Below are 24,058 nucleotides of genomic sequence, written 5' to 3' on the forward strand. Positions count from 1 at the left end.
AGGCTTAAAATCCACTTTAATAATGCATTCCTGTAACATTCCTCAGACAAACTCAAACTTGTTAGTGGGACGATTACAGCTCGTGTTCAAACAATTTACACTAAACGAAAATTTTGTAGTAGTTCTACACAATAGACAAGCAAGATTAAGGTTATACAAACAATAGTTTCAGTTAAGTCTTCAGCATGAGATACAGTATCTTTGTCCAATAGATTGTACTTTACTACCAGTAAAAATAAACAGCGGTACAACACATATCAAAGATCCATTCAATCAAGAGCCTTCCAGCCATTCAGGCTGCACATGACGGTCCACTACTTTAAAGAAATAAATGGTCCAGGGAAAAAGTAAAAACTACAAGTTAAAAAACATAAAACCCTCCTGGTTTCACTACATGATGGGTCATTTGGAGCTATATAAATTTACAGAGCCGCTGAGGGCTGCAAAAGATCCAAGTGCTGCCTTAGTTCTCCAGAGACTTGCCTGTGCTCTCAAAGGAGCCGTACTGGACGAATGCTAATACTCCGATTGTATCTAAGTTAGTCTCAGGACTGCAGCTGCATGTAGGAAACATGGAATGGTAAAGGCATCAGGGTTCTATCGGGTCTTACTTTTACTGCACAGCTACTGAAGCCTCCCAGAATCCACTTTTCACATTGAAATTATAGGAATGCACCATATTAAATTTACTAAAACCTTTACCAGTCAGACTGCACTCCCCTTTTCCTAGAGTGGCTTTGCCAAAGCAGGCCCTAATTAAAACTACCATGAAGAGTCACCCCCAAGTAGAACCCTATGTGGCCTGCCAAGATTCCTTTCCTCTTTGGGGGGGTTGGTAGGGGGTAGCTTAATCCTGTTAGTATCGACGACGTTTGTTAGGGCCAAAGTCCCCCCCAGGATTTCCTCTGTTGAAGCCAGGCGGGTTTCCTCCCATAGCTCCAAGTCCTTCCATTGCGCTGCCCTGGCCAAAGCGATCAGTGGGCGGTGGCGGTGTCTTGTACAGGGCGAGAGCGCAGAAGAGGCAGAAAGGAGAAAAGACTTAAGTTAGAAGCAATTCCAGTCCACCTGGGTCTGATCAGGACTCCGCAGAACCAAGTGACTACCAACTCAAGTCATTAAGTAACTGGAAAGCAGCGAGTTCAGAATCTTCCCTACTCTATGAATATAGAGCAAACTCTTAATTCCAGATTTACTGAGGGGAGTGCCCCAAACCAAGACTGGACTGACAGGGATGTGATCTCAGATAACTAAGTACCACAGGAACAAAGTCAGCGTCCCCACAGAATTCAGGGCCAAGCATACTGGAAAATAGCCGCACAAACCCATAGACTAATGCCCTGTAGTGGACTGTCTGAGTAATGCAATCTGGGATCCTGAGAATTTCACAATTCCACCATACTCCCCCAAACCGAACACCATTCCTGGACACCCAGCCCCAATCATCATTCAAACTACAAATGGGGATGATCAAGGGTTTGGAACCCTGACACATGCTGCCAGTGTTGCTGAGGGTTTTACACAACTAGGGGGAGTAAAATGGCAGCCCCCCCTTGTACTCTCCACACAGAAGAGAAAGGGTCTGGAACAGCCTTGCTCTTGTCCTGCAGGCCACGTTCTCAAAGGCCCTACTTGAGGGAAGGATTGGAACCACTGTCAGTGCCAGGAATGGGTGAATGCAGGACCTGCACCTTATCAGACCAAGAAGCTGCTCTGGGACACAGGGCTCCATTAACTCCCAGCACCAACATGGAGCCAGTATAAGCAGGGTTGGCTTCCAAAGCAGCCTATAAAAGCCTCCTGGCCTCTAGAAGTCCCTCCCCCACACACACACTCACCAGAGACAATATTTGTCCTCCTTTTCAACAGTGTGCCTAGACTCCCCTCCTTTCACTCTCTTGCCTATCCCTTTCACATTTCCCCCTCACTGAATCCATCCTCTCCCCATCATCCAATCCACCAATCTCCCTGCCCCTTTACCCACACAAACTTGGTCACCACTTGAAACACTAATGTTATCACAAGAGAACTGAAGAAGTCTCAGATAATAATATATGCTACATTGGCAACTAGAGCAACTGCATGACCTTATTTTGGTAACCTTTGTCCTCTCCCTCCCATCCCCTGGCCTGCCTCCCCCAATGGTCACTAGTCTACAGCTTAGACTGTAAGCTTTCTGAAGCAGAGTGTCTCTTATTTGGTATGCAAAATACCTAGAACTCTTTAGACACCAAATATTTACTCAGCTGCTATGCTCATGCTGCAGATGTGATACTGTGCCTCAGGCAAGAGCAGAGCTCTGTGGAGCAGATGGGAGAGAAATATGGAGGGAAGACATGGCCCGTTCTGAAGCTGTCACATTAAAGCCTTGTAGCCATCACTGGATATTATCAAAACCAGATTCTTTACAAGCTAATCTAGTTCAACCCTCTTAAGAGTCATCACCATTCCCACTCCATTACCTTCCTAAGACTAAATTACTCACACAAACTTTGTTAAACTAAAGAAACCCCAAACATCTGAAAGCTTAGAATTGAAGTGAAGACATGCAACAACCTTAACTTTGCCTCTACAGCAACCTAGCTTTCATATCTTTGTTCCTTGCATCATTTTTATAAAGGCTTTAAGTAGACCACATACAATGGCTGTGGCTATCTTATTAGGCAAATATATTGCCTTGATACAACTTGCAGATGTAGTATCAAAAATATGCACCAACAAGCACTGGTTTTATATATGGTTTCATACTCGCCTACTTGGTGGTCCAGTGAATCTTAAAGAGTGGAGGAATAGCTATATTTAGTATGCTGTTTGTTCAGTTAGAATTCAAAAAGTGAATATATGGACTGGTTTCATTATGTGTGGACATAAAGGCAAAAGTTGGTATAGCCACTGCCTGATTCAGAGTAAAGCATTCAAGTTTGTGGTGACTGCTGAGGTAAAATGTGTGGATGGATGACTGCCTGATTTGCTTTTCTTGTGGCCTTGTTGCTGAAGCACAGTTTGGCTGCGGGTTTCTTTTAAGCAGAGCCTTAATTCTGGATTTCTAATTCATGGAATTTTTAACCTTCTGGTACTGATAGATATTCAACATTAAGAGTTTTTATCTGACATTTCCTTTGGGTTTTTGCATTTTTAAACGGTTTAAAATGATACTGATGGAAAGCAAGGAGCAGGATACCTGAAGAGCTCCTAAACTTTATAGAGCATTTAGGGAGAGGCGGGGAGGAGAAAAGTCAAATAACTATGAGAGGCTATGAAGCCCCAATGATCCCTCCATTTATTTCCACTTACAGGGAAGTGCGGGGAAGAGAATGAAAATTCCCCAGCATCCACTGCAGAGGAAAGACACCAGTGGAAAGGACAAAAGGAGATACTGCCATAGGCAAGACAGTGCATTCACAAAATTGACTGCTGGTGATGGGGGGGGGGGGGTGTCTCTTTTTTCTCCCAATTCTTCCTCCCCATCTCAAAACAGTCACAACGAAAAGCCTCCATTAACCATGGTTTTTCATTTTGAAGGCTCTTTGCAAGGAAAAGCTACCATTTAGGCAGGGAAAAATAAGCAAACATAGGTCTCCAGTCATTCTGTGCCCTTTAATGGTCAGACTTTCAGAAGAGCTCAGCAACCCACACTGTTCTCACTTTAGGGGGATTCTCCATTGTTCTCAATGGGAACTGCTAGGTAGAAAGCTCTTGAAAATTTGAACCGTATAGTCTGCCAGAACCCAGATCCCCAATTCAATGAAGTTTCCCAAATATACCTTTCCCCACATAAAAGATCTGTCACATGCAAAAACTGTTACTGAGATCTTTCAAATACATTTTAGGGCAAGTTATTTTTGAGGTACAATATGACAGAAAAGTGTTAGGAATTCTGATTGAGTCACCTCAGATTGTGGCAACAAGTTCCATGCTGGCCACATATCATATATGAACAATGACCTCTGAGGATTTGAGAGGGGGCCAAAAAGCAGGTCTATGATGTAAAGCAAGTCTCAGCCTTACCAACAGAAGCTACTAACTGAGTCTCCATAGCTAGCCCCACACTGTACTCTTTAAAACGGTTCAAAAGAGAGTAGCTAGAAAAATAATGCTGCAGATACATTACCATTCCCATGGCTCCATCAGGCATCATAGCTCCAGGACCAGCTGCAGGAGGTGCACCGGCGGGGACAGTGGTGGCACCCATAGCCCCTCTATTGTTCATACCTATGGCACCTGAAAGAGAGATCTGAAGAATATTCCTGGCAGAGACATAAGGGAATTGGGGGACACGTCTCATAGTAGTGAGACAAGACCTACGCAAGCTTCCTGCTGTGTTCTATCCCAGAGAGGGAGTCCTAACCAGTCAGGCTGCCATGCATTTATCAGATACAATGGTGAACCAAGCCTAACTACCCTTGCAGTCAAAACTCAAATCAACCCAAAAAGCACAGATAGCTGACAGCCATAAAGATCACATTTCAACATCTATTAATCATCCAATACATCTTTTTTCACTGATTTCTGCCCAAGTAGCCTAAAACTGAAGATTGTGAACTAGAAATAGGGAAATACAATCAATGGGTTATACTTATTACCCATCTGACCTTTTTGTTTGCTGAGCTCAGCATCTCTCTGCATATTTTACCTATTCCTAAAGTAGACACAAGTCTCCTTGGGAAATCTTAATTCCTCTTGGACTCTACCTACAATTTCACCTGAAATTTCTGCTTACTGAGCTAAGCCCTCTGCAGACATACCTTTCCACCTAAAGTAATTTCATTACTGTATCCACCAAATACTTCTCACTTTGATTGCTGTGAACTGTCACATGCTTTAAAAAGACTATTTTATATAAACTTAAGAGAACAGACATCATTGGTAAGTTATTTACAGCAAGTTTTAAGTGTACTAAATATGGAATTAGCAAAATGAAACACTCCAAGAGCAGGTCAAGTGTCTGCAGACAGGGGAACTGAACACGCATAGAAACAGAGCAGACAGATAACCACAGGCAGCTCTTACCTCCCATGCCCATCTGTCCCATGCGCATATCCGGTGGCTCCCTCTGAAAGAGAGACTTATTTCACACCACATCGTTTAAGACATTGTCTAATATAACTTAAACCCAGAGAGTTTCAATAGACTTTATCATTGAAGACTGGATAGAAAAGTCACTCCCTAGGAAAAATTGCAAAGGAAAATGAACCATCCACCCCACTATTCACTGCTGAACAAATAAGATCTCAATTTAAAGGTATAATTCTGCAGGATAGTTAGCCACCTGCACTGTGAAACATCCAACAGAAGCAAAGCACTGTGCAATTTTAAAGCACAAGTGTTGGTATACAGAGATGTCTGATGCCTAGGTAGAGAGATCTGACATTGTTGGCTGCTCAGACTACTGCTAACACAAGGTGAAATTCACTCTACCACCTCATCAAGGTCAGGAAACAGCATACTTTTAAAAAGGAATGCAGATGCTTTTGCTATTAGCATAGGCTAGTGAGCCCAAAAAGGAGCTATTCTGCTTCAAAGCCAACAGTGCCCCCTTACCCCAAGAGCAGTTCACAAGAAGAAGCAGAGCCAGTTTCATTTTCCCTCATTTGTATGCCCAGGACTACTATTTATTATTTGAATTGCAGTAACATTTAGAGGCCCCGATCAGGGCTCCGTTGTACTGGGTACTAGGCACATAGTTTAGGCCTGATAAATCCTGTACAGAAACTGTGTACAGGATTTAACTATTTCAGTTAGGTGATGATTTTGTACAGATAACCCAGGATACCCTCTAGTGTGGATACAGTTATGCCACCTTTATACCAGTATAAGTGAATCCATATTAGAGGGCTGCATCGGTTTCTAAAAAAGAGTTAAAGCAGCTCAAAAACGGAGCAGATCATCCCACAGAGACCATCTCTACTCCAAGGAGCTTACATCTAATGATATAACAAAACAATAGGGGGAGATAAATGTGGGAGAACATAGGAGTGTAATCATTGGGCTTCAGAGTCAATATTAACGAGATCAATGTGGACCAAGGAAATTCACAGTCACTGTTTCAAACTGTCTGCAGCCTCAGGAAGACAGTACTGCATCAGCCATGCTGTTTACACTTGGAAAGTTTTCTTCACAACCACGAAGAAAAGAAACATCAAAAAAACCCTGGATGTCATGTAGGCCACATAAAAAGTTCAACCTGCATGCATACAGTCCACTTGCCATATATGACACCACTGCTTTCCACCCTGTGAAAGCACATTCCAAGCTATTAGTATAAGGCACTGTTTACAATTTCTAGCTCCCATGGTTCGAGGTGGTAGCTATTACAGCATCAGAAATAAAATAGATTAAAAGCAAGGTGGTTTCTGAAATGAGATTTTAAGAGCCGATCTTGCAAACTGCCAGAGCTAGAAATGAGTGAATTCCCAATAGTGTTGTTTTTAGCCCTATTGATCTGTGAAACATGTGGCCTTAGAACTAGTGCTACTGGTATCAAGGAATCAGTTATTAGAGACATCTGCCATTCTAACGCTTGGGGAACTGCAGTACCCAATATCATTGTGAGGTAACTTGACAAGTACTGATTTTTAATGGCAACCACACTGTCATGCCAACAGTGGTCCCTAAACTCAGCAATGTTTAGACAAACTGCCAAGACGGGATGCAGCAGTCTTCAGACCAATGTTATTGCGGCCAGGCAAGTGACTCCTTGTGGGGCTCTGCAGAGATCTTCATGAAAGAAATTTTTAATCACTGCTCCAAGAATAGGACCTGTTAGCATGTGCTCTGCTGCAAAGCAAGACTGACACACTCTGGGTCCTACATGGACAGCAGCAGGAAAGTGAGTTCCCATGAACAGTTGGATTTCCCATACGTATAGTCCCAGACCAGGGGACGGCAACCTTTCAGAAGTGGTGTGCCGAGTCTTCATTTATTCACTCTAATTTAAGGTTTCACGTGCCAGTAATACATTTTAACGTTTTTAGAAGGTCTCTTTCTATAAGTCTATAATATATAACTAGGCTATTGTTGTATGTAAAGTAAATAAGGTTTTTAAAATGTTTAAGAAGCTTCATTTAAAATTAAATTAAAATGCAGAGCCTCCCAGACTGGTGGCCAGGACCTGGGCAGTGTGAGAGCCACTGAAAATCAGCTTGGGTGCCGCCTTCGGCATGCGTGCCATAGGTTGCCTACCCCCGTCCCAGACAAAACTGCATTCAGGTGAAGTTAAGACAGAGTACATACCAGTAATGTAGGGTAAATTACATTAGAGATGATGTAATTATCCCAAAGCCAATCATTAAAAACACTCCCAAGCCCCCCTGAAATTAAAGATTGAACAAAAAAAAGGGAAACACAGTTAAGGCACTTGAACAATCTTAATTCTGCCTGTAGTGAGACCATGTAATAACCATGAGTATGGTTAATTTTAGTGTTTGTGATCCTCAACAAGATCAAACTGATTTGTAAAAAGACAATCCCATCCCCATCTTGTTGTGTTACTTGTACCTCCATACAAAGGTACTCTTCTATAGAAAATATATGCCCAGTTATATTCTTATCAACAGAAATCCTGCCGTGTCTGGACAACTATCCTTCTGACAGAAGCCATGTGTGAATCAAAAGGTAGGAGAACTCATACCGCATCAGCAAAATTCCCTTTAAAGCCCTCTTGCTGGCGTCTCATCATCTCCTCCTGCTGCCGCCTCATCTCCTCCTCACGGCGCCTGCGTTCTTCCTCCTGCCTGCAAGGAAAGGATTCTAGAGTCACTCAGCACAACATAAGCAGATTCTGTATCACAGGGGCAAAGTGCTACACGGTAGGCATTTGTCAGCAGTAAAGATGACACTGTTCTTCCAGACAAGTGCAGCATTAAGCCTTTCAATATGATAAATTTCTACAACTCATGAAAACTACAATTATTTCTCATCCCTTTCAATTCTAGTGAGCTTATTAGAAAAAAAATCTCAGTCAGAGAATACGCTAGGCTTCTAAACAAATGCTATCCATACGTAATCAGGAAACATTAGCCAAGTGGTTCTCAAGCTGTGTTCCACAAAGAACTGGTCTGAAGATCTTCCTGGTGGCCTACAGATTTACCTTGAGAACCAAGCAGTAAGACCATAAAGGAGTTGAGAGAGGAGAGAGTCTCTCATATATCCTTAGGTGACAGGAAGAATGAAAAAGTTGAGGCAAGGGCAAGAGTTTCCCCACCTACAGTGCTAGAGCAATCAGAGTTGCTGCAAAGACACCTGGCTTTTGTATATACATCTGAAAGCCAAGCAGTAAGAATCCAAACCTGAGTCTATCAGTGAAAAAACAAGTACTAGTCAGTGTCCTTCAAGGTCACTGGTATACCCCCTAAACAATCCTGCACTCTAAACCTACTGTAAACTTTGCTTATGGATGAAGATGACCCAACAATATTTGGAAATGATATTGTTAAATTGTGTGTCCAACTGCTCTGGATAATGCTCTAGCCCCGGTCTAAGGGGATGCATTTAATTCACAGCAATATCAATGGCCAGCACCTCCCTTTACCTGAGCTCCAGCTGTTTACGTTTCTGCACTTCTTGGTTATGCAGTTCCTCCATTCTCCTTAGTTCTTCCTGGCGTCTCATTAAGTCTGGAAGAGGTGACAGTAGAAGCCAATCACTGGGCCAATTGTCATTCCCTCTGCAGGCTGCTAGGTGACCAGACTAACATTACCTCCCCCAACTTCCGTGAATCTCTACCTGAACTTAACTTACCAGTTCGTTTCCATACCAGGGGTAGCACATTAGTAGTTTTTCTAGCCTGAGCTCATTGTGCACACCAGGGGCTCCTTGCAATCCTCCACCCTCCCCCAAGAGGTCCCTGGGTGCTACCCTTACATCCCCCTTTATTTTAGTGACTCCATGCAATTCCCTGCACTCCTTCCTTCGTGACTGGGGTTCTGTGGGGGCCCGCCCATTCCTTCCTTCCCCCATACCAGGGTCCCATATTCCCTCCCTGCACGCCTGAAGTTCTGTATGGTCCCCATTTCCTCTCCTTCCATAGCAGGGGCACCCATTCTCCTCCTATGCCAGCAGCTGTGTGTGCACGCCATTTCCACTTCCCTCCATGTCCTCGGTTTTCCACAGGACAGGGGTTCTGTGTGCCCCCATACTATGGTCCCGAAATCTCTCTATGGTGGTGATCCTGTGTGCCCCTAGTTTCCTTATGCCAGGGGCTGTCTGCCTCATTCTTTTCTCCTCATGCTGGGTCTGTGTTCCCACCTGCCCCGTACCAGGATCCCACAATTTCCCCTGCACTGCCAGGGTTCTGTACACCCCCCACTCCATGGGCTGTGTGCATGCTCCAATTCTCCCTTCCCCCCCCGCCCCACCCCTTTATTATTTGTCTGGGAGATAAGTCATTCAGCCTGTCAACATGTTAAACTCTACTGGGGGGGCACACAGAGATGAGACACAAATATTTGGTTATACTGGAAAGTGTGAAAGAGTGCCATTCAATCAATCTAATCTATGAACAACTGCAGAAGTGCTTGAAGCTGTGGCTGTACTAAACAGACAGTAGTGGTTATGGGTGTCCCTCATTTCACTTTTCAGATTTCCAATTTCCCCCAAAATCAGTAGGGTTCTCACCATTGATATATAGGACATTCCCTGGGATTTTGAAATTGATCAAGATACAGCATTCAAAAGTTACTGCATTACAGACATACACAAAGAAATGCCATCAAGTTAAGTCAGGGGTTCTCAAACTGGGAGAACTCAGGGGGTCACGAGGTTATTACGTGGGGGGTCGCGAGCTGTCAGCCTCCACCCTAAACCCTGCTTCACCTCCAGCATTTATAATAGTGTTAAATATAAAAAAAAGTGTTTTTAGTTTATAAGGGGGGGTCGTACTCAGAAGCTTGCTGTGTGAAAGGGGGCACCAGTACAAAAGTTTGAGAACCACTGAGTTAAGTGTATGGCCTCACAAGCGTGGCCAACTAGGACTCTATAGCTGCCATCCTACAAAAGATAGCAGAACACAAGTCTGTTATGCTGTACAGCAGATCCATTTAGCTTGCCAGACAGTCATTGTCTATCAGTCAGACATCCATCCCCAGGCCCATCTTCAGCCAACACTGCTCTGGTTACTGTGCTAGACGCTCTTGGCTTTAAGAAGAAATCCTAAGAGTGGTCTTGGGCCAATGTTTTATTGGTCTTTGATGATCTTGGCTCTCACCTTGCCTCATGAGCATAACTTGGTGCTCATGGCGAGCTGCTTCCATCTCCATTTCCAGCTTCTCACGTGCTTCCTTGATGTTGCGGTCCACCTGTTCTTGCTGCTGCTTTTCCATTTCTATTAGAGCCTTCCAGCGCATGGCATACTCATACTCAAAAGAACCAGGCTGTGCAAACCTAGGAGGCTGTTCACGCTCCCTGCAGGAGAACGGGGAGATAAAGAAACGTGAGCAAAGCCAATGAGGAAAATAAAGATTCATACAAATGAAATACGAGACATTCTAATTAACAGCTACAAAAGGGAGCGATCAGTAACACACTTAGAATATCTTATCCAAGGAGCTGCCATCTTGTCAGCCTGACACAGAAATAGAATTCTAACTGCAATGAACGGGAAGCTGCTCTTTCTGCATCTTGCTATTTTCCAGCAGAGGATCCTATCTGAAGCATTGGCATGTCTTCTCCCCATCATTGAAGAAAGAAACTAAAAGGTAGTCCTAGTTACTCTCTGCCCTTCACCCACCTCCCTAGTGTAGGGGCAACTACTCATGAAAAGTTCAGCTGCCTGAACAGAAATGGTGCATTCTAGAGGCATGCAAAAGTTAGTAAAGAAACATATATTTAGGATTAGGAAAAGAGAGAAATGTACTAAGGCAATAAAAAGAGCCTTTTACTAGCTTGTGAGGATGCACTCTCCCAAAGATTAAGACACCAATCTCTTGAATGGTCCACCACTAACACCCCTCTTCCTTCCTTAATGGACACATACTTGTGAAACTGCTGGTTTTTGATGACCAATTTCTCCGGCAGTCCCTCCTCATCATCATACTGGTCCATTGGCTCCACAGTGACAGGCCGAGGAAATCTGGAATGAAAAGAGACCACATGATTTCAGTGTTACCTAGACAATGGCTGCACTGCAGGCCAGCTTCTGTGTGTTTTTTAATCCTAGCTGGAGCTATAAAATACTGTTCTCTCTCTACCAATGAAATTTCAGAATAAGAGGGCCTAAGAAAACCATCTAAGACAATGACAGCCAGAATACAAGTGAAAGCCATCTTCACACCCAAGTTATACATTGGTACTGTCTGGGTTTTGAGTGTGACTTGTTTGAAATTGCTTTCACAATCCCTTAAGAACATAAGAATGGCCATACCGGATCACACCAAAGTCCCATCTAGCCCAGTATCCTGTCTTCCGACAGTGGCCACTGCCAGGTGCCCCAGAGGGAATGAACAGAACAAGTAATCCATCCCCTGTCACTCATTCCCAGCTTCTGGCAAACAGAGGCTAGGGACACCATCCCTGCCCATCCTGGCTAATAGCCATTGATGGACCTATCCTGCATGAATTTATCTAGTTCTTTTTAGAACCCTGTTATAGTCTTGGCCTTCACAACATCCTCTGGCAAGGAGTTCCACAGGTTGACTGTGCATGGTGTGAAGAATTACTTCTTGTTTGTTTATTTTAAACCGGCTGCCTATTAACTTCATTTGGTGACCACTAGTTCTTGTGTTCTTTCTTTAAGATAGCTACTTCTGAGTCCTGAATCAGCCAGTGATAGTTACTAAACAAAGATGTGATATGAGTGAAGATTTCCAAACAGTCTGGGCAGAGTCCAAAGACCCTCCAATTGTAGCCCAGTTGTAGTGCACCATTGGCTTCTCCCAGACATATATTGGAGAGGCTAGCACAGAAAAAAAAAAAAAAAAAAAAAAAATTGAACTGAACTGAGCTGCTTTCTGAAGTTGAAGGTGTTTGTGTACTGATCTCAGGGTATCCTAGCAGCAGAATGAAAGGTGCCATCTACAAACCTTCTGGAACAAGGCAAGGTATGCAAGGATGATGGCAGTGAGGGAACAGGGACAGCAATAAAATGTTACTTGGAAGAGTAAGTGGATTATAAATCAAACGCAATATACCCTGTGCTTTAATAACTGCTGTTACCAAATTAACTGACTTTTTTTTTTAAACCCAAAAAGGAAACAAACAAACTACACAGTCGGCTCAGCATTCCCCAAAATAGCGACCCAGCCTAACCAAAAGCATTGGAGCGATGGGCCTTGTACCATAAATAAAAGGTTCGACTCACTGGCTGTTGGGACCAATGGGGCAAAGCACATTCCAGATTTAGTTCCACTCCTAAGAATGCAACACCACTCCCAGAAGGCCATTGAAATCTGCAGACCTGCTAGGTGCCCCGGAACACACAAGCATGGAGGCTAGTGTGCTGCAGCCAGAACAAATGCACACATGCACACAATTTAGTCATTTAAACATCTGAAAGTGAATCTGTGCCTGCTGACAGGATTGGGTGCAACGTTCTATCACAGAAGTACCCACTGCGAAACAAAAGCCCATTTCCATAATAAATTCTGGGGTGATCCAGACTGCACAGTTAACATACACAAGCTTTATTCACTTGCCAGCCATATTTTAAGAGGGGAGGAATAGCCTTTGCTTCTTCAGGACTACTTGAACTGCCCAAAGAAGGTTTTGTCTATGAGGAACCACAACAGCAGCAGCTCCCAGATTAGCATACTCAATCCCATGGGCAGCCTCCAGGAAGCAAGGTGGTTTTGAACATAAGCCTGTGCACAGATTTATTCTAACATGGTCCAGATATGAGACAGGAAGTTTGTCATTATAGAACTTAAGTTTAAGTACATACTGCCTTCTGCCTGCCCCATACCACACATAGCCCCACTCTAGTGTTAATGCATCAGTGTTTCACAAGCCAGCACCCGCCCTGGCCAAGCTGTGCACTTTCCAGAACAGCACTTCTCATCCGCCTCACTTACGTGGTTAGCAGGAAAGACCCTTCACTACATCTGTCCAGAGCTTTCCTAGCAGCAGGTTTCCCTGAAAACTCCACAATGCCTTTCCCAGATGATCTTCCTCTGTCATCCACAATAACCACAGCCCTTTCCACCTGGCCGAACACAGAGAAGGCCTCCTCCAGGAGCTCATTTGACACAAATTGAGGCAAGTTTCTGACAGTCAGTGATGCGCTGTGGCATGCGAAGCGCACTCTTAGCTGCTTCCCACGGAGAGGCATGTTGTCTAGTTCTACCTTCGCAATCTCGGCTAGAGTGCGAGTTTCCTGAAGACAAGAAAGTTATTAAAATTTGCAGTGCAGTATGGAAACATGTTTCCTGCCACAGAAGCAGAGGACAGGGTCACTAGCCTGTCTTTCCCTGGACAAGCACTACAGTGAGAAGAACAAACAACTCTTTATACCACAAAGGATGCCTTAGTAATGTTTGTAATAAAATAAAGTCTTCTGACCATTATCCAAGGTGCCCGTTAAACTAGTTCAGGGAGCACATGTGAAGTTTGGGGAGAGAAAATAAAAAGAAAGCAGATAACATCAGGTACAAAACTTAAAAGGAATGTTGCAAGGATTACAGACAGTAGCTAGGAGTTAATATTAGTTAAGCACACATCTATGAATAGCACTAGGATCACAGCGAGAACTGCTACTTTCCTGATTCTTCCCAGTAGTCTAGTCTGATGACGGACACAGGAACTGCTCAGTATATGAAAGTACAAGAAAGGCAGGAGTCTTTCAAAATCTTAAGATCTGTTACCTGACTAATGACTTCTTGGAAAATATGCAAACTTGCATTATATACTCATTATCTCCATAGTACTTTTAAAAGCTTCCAGCTTCTCACCATGCTGCCCATCTTGTGTTTCAAGACAAATAAGCGTCAAGATGGTTCCTTCCTGTTTCTAGATGTTCAATATAAGCAAAACACTTGTATGGGACTCAAAATATAGGTTTTGTCACAAGCACAGCTGTTACCCCAGTTTTACATCTTCCTTTCCTAAATGGGATGCCAAGACACTAGTTTGGAGGATGGGCAAGACCTTATTCCCATGTCTGGAGTAGCTGTCTTGAAATAAATTAAGTATCCTTGTTTAATTCATATAACTGTAAGGCAGCTAACCTGCTGTATAATTCAAAATATTAAAAATCTACGAACCAACCACCAGACAGGTACAAGACAAAACAGAGATCAATTTTCAACTAAGACGTGAATGGGGGGGGGGGGGGGAGAATAGAAGGGGGGAGGAGGAGAAGAGACAGGACAGAGGCAACCTCAGCTGCTATTTCAGTTAGTAGCAAGCAATTTTGCTCTAAGCTACTTCCCTCAATCTGATCAACTAGAGACCCACCAGCCTCAAGAATGTCCATCACTAGCAGTAATTATAGATGCTGGTCTTTGTATACAAACAGCTTCCTCACATCCATCAAGAAAGATGATGAAGTCAATGACTTCCACCTAAAGGTACCCTGCTTTTTGCCAGTTTCACCTGTAACAGCAAACTTGTATCTCCTTTCTCTCCAGCCACAATGAGACCTTAAAGGCACTTGCATATTATGAATAGCTGGAATTGCAGTGAAGCTGATTGGCACCCATACTCTCCCTCCGAACAGGCTCCCATCCACACTAGCTGCTTAGATTGGTTCCAATGTATCCCATACTCCAGATCACCAGAATTAATTTTAAACATCTATGTGAAGATACCAGCTTGATTAGCAAAATATGTGAACATGGTTACTCTTTCCAACGAGCACCACTCTCCTAATGTCAGAGCACTAACACAGGACACCCCAAAGGTAGCAATAACGACTCACCAGCCTGATAAATCCAAAGCCTTTGTCCTTGTGTATGAAGACTTCACCTGCCTTCCCATACTTTTCAAACAACTTTCTCATCTCCTCCTCAGTAATATCTGGGGGCAGGTTCCCCACAAAGAGGCGGCTCCTCTGGGTGAATGTCTTTTCACCAGGTTTCCGGAAATTCTTCAGGTCAATAGTGAGGCCTTCATCTGAGGGGAATAAGGTACACAGTCGCTCTACAATTGGGGGGATAAATTCCACTATGTTACATCACAGCGAGCATAAAGACATACAACAATAGCTAACTCCACCCACTCACCCAAGTCTCAAACATCTCCAACCAACTCCATAACAACAAGGAGACAGTATTTCAGCATGGGCCAACATTCTGATGAAAGATGAAGTTTGCAGGAACTGCACTGCTTCGTAACAAGGCATCGGCCACTATGTGAGGCAGAGCCCAAAGCGGGAAGTAGGGACCTTGGAGGAATGCAGCAGCCTTCCTAACTTGACTACTGCATCAAAAGATGCTTAGTCCACAGTAAGAGTAGCTATGTTCGGCACGTGGACTTCAAGACCACAGCTTAGCTATCTACAGAAAAGCTGCAGTGTCATAGGCTGCTAGAGGATTATCATCCTGGAATGAATTCAGAACTCAGCAGTGATTCAGGAAAACAAACATTCAAAAGATACTTACATTAATAAGTCTTGCCTAGTACAACAGATGCAAAAGGGGGAAAAAAGCAGGTAACATTTCAGCCACCTACAGCCTGGGAATGCACTAGAAAGAGTCTGGAACCCAGACCCTATCTCCAAGCTGCAGAGAAAGCAGCTGGAAGCTATAAAAGCAGCAATATGGATGGGACCTCAGAAAAGTCAGCAAAGTTAGTCAAAGTCTATATTCAAGTAACACTCAGTGGCTAAAACAGAACCAAAAAGCCAGCAAATTAATGATAAATTATAAAATATAGTGAGGCAGGGAGTATGAAAGTGCACAGATACAATGGTGGGAAAAAATATGCGAAGTGCTCTGGCTTATGGTCTCAGGCAATAATCACAAAAACGGTATTTTGAGATGACCTGTAAGACACATGAATAGGGACTTGATCTCCCATTGTCACTCTATTCAGCTTTTAATGGGTGAGATTAGAATGCAAGGGTAAAACTATCCCACTCTAGTAGGGAGAAGGCTGGCCAACCTCTTTATCACACACACTACTTAAGCAGGTCTATTTTTTAACAACACTTGTGCTTTGAATGTGGAATCTACTACATAACATAACTATCAAATTAACTGATTTATCACTGTAACCAGACACCCTCCCAGTCATCCATAAAATGCAGCTTCAGACCCTCACCACTACATGCTTCTGAACCATTAAGTTAGATCTGTTAAGGCCCCAAAGGTCATTAAACCCCACTTCTCCAGCTCAAGATCACTATCACCAAAACCCAACAATCCCATAGAGCTCCAGCCCATATTGAACAAGGGTAAACTTCAGTGGATTGGACTTACTGGCACAGCAACCCTGACTGGTACTATTGGCCCTCTGATGCTGGAGTCTCAAGCAGCCAAGTCAGGAGACCATCTCGCTCAAAAGTTTTGATGTGATGTGTGATTTGATTTGATGTGTGATTGGGGAACACTACAACAACCTTCCTACTAGAACTGCATCTATGCTGACAGCAACTCTATCCCACCAGTACCTAGGAAGGATTGTGCTAGGTGGTCCTCTGGTACAGCGTTGGGAAGAAGGGTGAGGGCGAGAGAAAAGGAGGAAAGAGTGCCAGTCACAGACAAGCCACTTCTTTCTTGTAAAATCCACAGTGATGACACTGAAGGACTGGAGAGATCTGCAGTCCTCCAGGTAGTTAGATTTACTGGAAGATCCTATAAGCAGCAAGGAAGGAATCTTTGAACATGCACATTAATGGCCTGATTCAGAACCACTAAGCGCCAAAAATCTCAATGAAACCCTTGGGAACTGCCAGCATTCAACACATTTGAAAGTCAGGCCATAAGACAGGGGTGGCCAATCTGTGGCTCCGGAGCCGCATGCAACTCTTCAGAGGTTAATATGCGGCTCCTTGCAGTGCTGGAGCTACAGATGCTAACTTTACAATGTGCCGGGGGTGGGGGGTGCTCACTGCTCAACCCACTGCTCTGCCCCAGGCCCTGCCCCCACTCCATCCCTTTCCTCCAAGGCCCTTGCCCCTTCCCCTGCCATGCCCTCGCTCCTCCCCCACAAAGCCTCCTGCGCACGCGAAACAGCTGATTGCGCCAGGCGGGAGGTGCTGACTGGAGGGGCTGCCAGCGGGTGGGAGGCACTGGGAGCTGTTGATGTATAACTGTGGCTCTTTGGCAATGTACATTGATAAATTCTGGCTCCTTCTCAGGCTCAGGTTGGCCACCTCTGCCATGAGAGCAGAACTGAACTGACTGAAAGCGTAATCCTGAATGCAATCTCCTCTGTTTACAGATTTAGTAAAAAGCTCTGGGTTTATTCACAGGGCAAGGATTGGCAATAAAAAGTCCAGAGGAACTTGACAGCAGAAGAGGATCCAAACTAATCCTATCTCAAATAGGGAAAAGAACCTGTGACAGTTTAAAGTGAAACTTAAGTCAGGGCCTATGCTGATGGCACTTCAGCAGCCCAGAGGGCTACAACAACCAAGATTGACTTGTGTAATCTACTCACTCTGGCTGTTGGCCTGCTGTCCATTAGCAGGAATAGGTGGTTGTTGATGTTGTTGCTGATGCTGTTTTCTTGGAGCATGGTTTTGCTTCTCCATGTTAAAGCCTTTATTTCCTTGCATTTTTCCAACCTGAGAGCAAATACATCATCGGTTATATATCCTCAAAGTACAAACCAGCAACCTCCAATGCACACAACACTACAGCTACTTTCCTGGGCACAACCACAGACATAATTATCAGAACAGAAGTATTTCCAGTCTCTGCAACCCCAGACACCTGGGGGAAACAGACAATACGAGGGAAATACAATTTGAACATAGTACATCTGATTTAAATTAACCTGTGTAGCCAATAATATTTCCAACTAAAGTGCTCTTTCTGACCTATTAGCCACATAAATACTGCAAAACCAAGAAGAGATCCGCCTTTAGTCGGTTTTCAGTCCTGATTCCGAGTCCTAATGCCAACCTCTGCAGTTATATTTTCCTATTTTTTAAGATCATTTCTCTCATGTTAATATGTGAAAGAACCACATACACGGGGGAAAGTGAAATACATGTGAAGCACTCAAATGCAAAAAGAAAACTGAAAAAACTCTCTAAGCATTCAATTCTAATAAGATGTATTCCTTGTAACAGTAGCAAGTAAAAATTCAGGCCAGGGTGATTTTATGTTAACCATATCCCTTTTTAAAGTACATCAGAAGCAGGAAGCATGCTAAACAACCAGTGGAGCCACTGGACAATAGAGATGCTAAAGGAGTACTCAAGTATGTTAAGGCCATTGTGGAGAAACTAAGGGCACATCTTCGCTGGCAGCGCTTTAATGTGGCTTGTGTGGTCACGGCAGAGAGCACTCTAAAAAACCCACCTTCATGAGGGGAATAGCTACCAGCACTGGTGCACGGTCTACACTGGCACTTCACAGCGCTGAAACTTGCGTTTTTTTCACCCCTCTGAGCGAGAACGTTGCAGCGCTGTAAAGTGCCAGTGTAGACAAACCCTAAATGAATTCTTTGCATCAGTCTTCACGGCTGAGGATGTGAGGGAGAGTCCTAAACCTGAGCCATTCTTTTTAGGTGACAAATCTGAGGAACTGTCCCAGATTGAGGTGTCATTAGAGGTGGTTTTGGAACAAATTGATAAAGTAACTGTAATAAGTCACCATGATCAGATGGTATTCATCCAAGAGTTCTGAATGTACTCAAATGTGAAATTGCAGAACTGTTAATTGTGGTATGTAACCTATCATTTAAATCAGCTTCTGTACCACATGACTGGAGGATAGAGAGCATGACACCAATTTTTAAAAAGGGCTCCAGAAGCGATCCTGGCAATTACTTCAGTACTGGGCAAACTGGCTGAAACTATAGTAAAGAACAGGATTGTCAGACACGTAGATGAACATCATTTGTTGGGGAAGAGTCAACATGGTTTTTGAAAAAGGAAGTCATGTCTCACCAATCCACTACAATTCTTTGAGCGGGGTCAACAAGCACGTGCACAAGGGAGATCCAGTGGATAGAGTGTACTTAGATTTTCCGAAAGACTTTGACAAGGTCCCTCATCAAAGGCTCTTAAGCAAAGTAAGCTGTCATGGGATAAGAGGGAAGGTCCTTTCATGGATCAGTAACTGGTTAAAAGATAGGAAACAAAGGGTAGGAATAAACAGTTTTCAGAATGGAGGGAAGTAAATAATAGTGTCCCCCAGGGGTCTGTACTGGGATCAGTCCTATTTAATATATTCATAAATTATCTAGAAAAAGTGGCAAACAGTGAGGTGGCAATATATGCAGATGAAACAAAACTAGTTAAGTCCAAAGCAGACTGCGAAGAGTTACAAAGGGACCTCACAAAACCGAGTGACTGGGAAACAAAATGGCAGATGAAATTAAATGTTGATAAATACAAAGTAATGCACATTTGAAAACATAACCCCAACCATACACATAAAATGATGAGGTCTAAATTAGCTATTACCACTCAAGAAAGAGAGCTTGGGAGTCATTGTGGATAGGTCTCTGAAAACATCCACTCAATGTGCATCGGCAGTCAAAAAAGCTAACAAAATGTTGGGAATCATTAAAAAGGGATAGATAATAAGACAAAATATCATATTGCCTCTATATAAATCCATGGTATGCCCACATCTTGAATATTGCATGAAGGTGTGGTCAGGCCATCTCAAAAAAGATGCATTGGAATGGGAAAGATTTGAAAAAGGGCAACAAAAATGATTAGGGGTATGGAACAGCTTCCATATGAGGAGAGATTAATAAGAGTGGGACTTTTCAGCTTGGAAAAGAGACAACTAAGGGGGGATATGATAGAGGTCTATAAATGATGGGTGTGAAGAAAGTAAATAAGGAAGTGTTATTTACTCCTTCTCATAACACACGAACTACGGGTGATCAAATAAAATTAGGCTAATTAGGCAAAACAAAAGGAAGTATTTTTTCACACAATGTAGAGTCAACCTGTGGAACTCTTTACCAGAGGATACTGTGAGGGCCAAGACTATAACAGGATTCAAAAAAGAACTAGGTTTCAGAGTAGCAGCCGTGTTAGTCTGTATCCGCAAAAATAGAACTAAAAAAGAACTAGATGAATTCATGGAGGATAGGTCCATCAATGGCTATTAACCAAGATGGGCAGGTATGGTGTCCCTAGTCTGTTTGTCAGAAGCTGGGAATGGGCCACAGAGGAGGGATCACTTGATGATTACCTGTTCTGATTACTCCCTCTGAAGCACCTGGCATTGGCCACTGTCAGAAGACAGGATACTGGGCTAGATGGACCTTTGGTCTGACTGAGTATGGCCATTCTTATTTTATATATATTATGTTTAGTGGCTGTTATTTTGATGGTTAATAGAACTTATATAAGATAATCAGACTTCAAAAAAAACAAAAAACAAAAAAACCCAGAAATATTTCCCCTGATGATACTGTTTGCTATAAGCATCTGTGCAATCAGTACTCGTGTTTTAATGCTTAGAAAGCTGCACCATAGTACTTGTTTAACTAAAAAATTACCTTGGGCATCCAAGTTCATTTGCCACTAATTACTTCCATACTAAGTTTGCTCCGTTTAGAAGTGTTGGAGAGGCCTAACATAAGAATGGCCATACTGGGTCAGACCAAAGGTCCATCCAGCCCAGGATCCTGTCTACTGACAGTGACCAATACCAGGTGCCCCAGAGGGAGTGAATCTAACAGGTAATGATCAAGTGATCTCTCTCCTGCCATCCATCTCCACCCTCTGACAAACAGAGGCTAGGGACACCATTCCTTACCCATCCTGGCTAATAGCCATTAATGGACTTAACTAGATAAATTCATGGAGGTTCTCTTAAACCCTGTTATAGTACTAGCCTTCACAACCTCCTCAGGCAAGGAGTTCCACAGGTTAACTGTGCACTGTGTGAAGAATTTCCTTTTATTTGTTTTAAACCTGCTGCCCATTCATTTCATTTGGTGGCCCCTAGTTCTTATATTATGGGAACAAGTAAATAACTTTTCCTTATTCACTTTCTCCACACCACTCATGATTTTATATACCTCTATCATATCCCCCCTTAGTCTCCTCTTTTGCAAGCTGAAAAGTCCTAGCCTCTTTAATCTCTCCTCATATGGGACCCGTTCCAAACCCCTAATTATTTTAGATGCCCGTCTCTGAACCTTTTCTAATGCCAGTATATCTTTTTTGAGACGAGGAGACCACATCTGTATGCAGTATTCAAGATGTGGGCGTACCATGGATTTATATAAGGGCAATAAGATATTCTCCGTCTTATTCTCTATCCCTTTTTTAATGATTCCTAACATCCTGTTTGCTTTTTTGACTGCCGCTGCACACTGCGTGGACATCTTCAGAGAACTATCCATGACTCCAAGATCTTTCCTGATTAGTTGTAGCTAAATTAGCCCCCATCATATTGTATGTATAGTCGAGGTTATTTTTTCCAATGTGCATTACTTTACATTTATCCACATTAAATTTCATTTGCCATTTTGTTGCCCAATCACTTAGTTTTGTGAGGTCTTTTTGAAGTTCTTCAGTCTGCTTTGGTCTTAACTATCTTGAGCAGTTTAGTATCATCTGCAAACTTTGCCACCTCACTGTGTACCCCTTTCTCCAGATCATTTATGAATAAGTTGACTAGAATTGGTCCTAGGACTGACCCTTGGGGAACACCACTAGTTACCCCTCTCCAGTCTGAAAATTTACCATTTATTCCTACCCTTTGTTCCCTGTCTTTTAACCAGTTCTCAATCCATGAAAGGATCTTCCTTCTTATCCCATGACAACTTAATTTACGTAAGAGCCTTTGGTGAGGGACCTTGTCAAAGGCTTTCTGGAAATCTAAGTACACTATGTCCACTGGATCCCCCTTGTCCAAATGTTTGTTGACTCCTTCAAAGAAGTCTAATAGATTAGTAAGACATGATTTCCCTTTACAGAAACCATGTTGACTTTTGCCCAACAATTTATGTTCTTCTAGGTGTCTGACATTTTTATTCTTTTGTTTCAAGTAATTTGCCCAGTACTGACATTAGACTTACCGGTCTGTAATTGTCGGGATCACCTCTAGAGCCCTTTTTAAATATTGGCATTACATTAGCTATCTTCCAGTCATTGGGTACAGAAGCTGATTTAAAGGACAGGTTACAAACCATAATTAATAGTTCCGTAATTTCACATTCGAGTTATTTCAGAACTCTTGGGTGAATGCCATCTGGTCCTGGTGACTTGTTACTTCTAAGTTTCACAGTAGCAGCCGTGTTAGTCTGTATCCGCAAAAAGCCCACTTCATTGGATGCTCAAATACATTCGTTAGTCTATAAGGTGCCATAAGTACTCCTGTTCTTTTTGTTACTGCTAAGTTTATCAATTAATTCCAAAACCCCCTCTAGTGACACTTCAATCTGTGACAGGTTCCAAGCTGGTCAAAGTGGTTGTAAGGTAACCAGACAAGATATTTGTAATCATTACACAGCATGCTCAAACTATGCACTCAGTCAAAAGAAGTTATTTTACTCATGAAGCACCATACACATTGTACCTAGGAGCTGCAGACAGTTCAAATATATACCAAAAAACAAAACAAAAACAAAAAAAACCTGCAACTAAAACCTGGTTAGCAGCTTTTAGAATGCATAAGACAGAATGAATTGCAACTTGGATAATTCTCCCGAGCTGGTGCATCTACGGAAAGTAAGTGTGTGTGTGGCAGGGTCAATGGAGGCAGGAACATGAGGGGTAGAGGGCTATGCAAAGCGGTAAATTTATCTGCAATCACCTACAGAACGAATGACAAGCGGGGTACTGTGCCTACAAGAAGCATAAGGGGAGGTAGTAAAAAAGCAACATATAATTTGTGAAGCCACCAAGAAGCACTGGCACAAATAAGTCGTTTACTTACAGTTAACTGAGGAGCCGCGCAAAAGCAACCGGGGAAGTTGCGTGGGAGACAAGGAGCAGACAAACAGGCGGGATTAAGGAAGGTTTGCGATGCACCGAGTGGGAAGAAAAGGGCAAGTGTGTGTGAAAGCTAGCGAGGCTGGAGGAGAAGAGTGAAGAGCAGGCAGGGGTGACGGGGCCGGGCGGCACGCCAGCCAGGGAAGGAGCAACTAACTGGGAGCGGAGGGGGGCACACGAGGAAGTGGCACCAGTTTATCCTGAAGTGGGACTTTAAAATGAAGTTGAACCGGTGCCGCTTCGTGTGCAGCCAAGGCCTCCCGCCGGCGCGGCGCGGCCCCGCTACGAGCCGCTGCTGGAGGCGCATCAGCCGGACACCACGGCTTCGCCGCGCGGGCCCAGCAGGGCGGAAGGCTACCGGCAGCCGAGCCCACGGGAGCCCGCTACGCCCCCGGACCGAACCGCCCGGAGCCTCTGCCTCCCGCGCCGTGGGGTGGGGCCGTCCGGAGCCCGGTGTACCGCTCACGGGCCGCCGCCACCCCCCCCCCAGCCTCACCTGTTCCTGGGCCCTCGCTCCCACAACGGATTGCGGCCTTCTCGCCTTCTAGTAGCCTAGAAAAAAAGAGCGCGTGCGGCCGGAAATCGGACAGCCTAACCAGCTACCCAACGCCCGCCCATGTTGCTGCCCCATTGGCCAACCTTCTCTTCACACCTTCCGTTCAGTGGCTCATAGCAGTGCCAATCACAGAAGGAATGGAGCACGGCGGGACCAAAGACGAGATCGCACCTCTATTCGGAGTTTATTGGCTGAGCAGTCTTCGCAGCCCGCGAAACTAGCTGCCACTCATCCCCTCAGGCACCAAGCTTAGGTGAGAGCCGACGTGGGGACAAAGGAACGAACAAGCCAATCCCTGAGCGTGCGCAGGCTCATTGAGATCGGCATATGCGCAAGCGTCGAGCGTGGGGATGCTTAAAGAGACAGTGCTGCAAGCATTGCCTAGCGTGCTGTCAGTCCACTGCAGTGAATGCGGGGGCCGGCGCCGCGGCCCCGCCCGCCCCGAGCGGCGGTTGAGCTGTGACCGTTCCTCCCGGCGCGAGCCCGCCCGAGCA

The 24,058-nt window shown here is 44.0% G+C and overlaps 1 protein-coding gene across 2 annotated transcripts; it reads right to left on the reverse strand.

Moving 5' to 3' along the window:
* Positions 1-23,575, reverse strand: NONO (non-POU domain containing octamer binding). Of its 2 annotated transcripts, none has more exons than XM_065410374.1 (11): positions 23,505-23,575; positions 17,530-17,656; positions 14,846-15,039; positions 13,002-13,303; positions 10,970-11,065; positions 10,202-10,398; positions 8,528-8,612; positions 7,628-7,730; positions 5,008-5,050; positions 4,109-4,218; positions 1-994 (listed from the first exon to the last, which is right to left on the reverse strand). In XM_065410374.1, the coding sequence occupies exons 2-11, from the start codon at positions 17,645-17,647 to the stop codon at positions 857-859; spliced, it is 1,386 nt and encodes a 461-aa protein (XP_065266446.1). In that variant the 5' UTR covers positions 17,648-17,656; positions 23,505-23,575; the 3' UTR covers positions 1-856. The 2 variants fall into 2 exon arrangements, with proteins under 2 accessions (XP_065266446.1, XP_065266445.1); XM_065410373.1 differs by having other exon boundaries at positions 14,846-15,066.
* Positions 23,576-24,058: the final 483 nt, after the last annotated feature.

The sequence above is a fragment of the Emys orbicularis genome, chromosome 9 (assembly GCF_028017835.1).
Source record: "Emys orbicularis isolate rEmyOrb1 chromosome 9, rEmyOrb1.hap1, whole genome shotgun sequence".
Taxonomy (NCBI): Eukaryota; Metazoa; Chordata; order Testudines; family Emydidae; genus Emys; species Emys orbicularis.

Coding starts and splice junctions, on each gene's coding strand:
- NONO (XM_065410373.1), bottom strand. CDS start 17,647: ATGCAAGGAAATAAAGGCTTTAACATGGAGAAGCAAAACCATGCTCCA. Junction 11,066..13,001: donor GGGTCTTTCCTGCTAACCAC/GTAAGTGAGGCG, acceptor TTTTCATTCCAG/ATTTCCTCGGCCTGTCACTG. Junction 995..4,108: donor CTGATGGAGCCATGGGAATG/GTAATGTATCTG, acceptor GCCCTGTACAAG/ACACCGCCACCGCCCACTGA.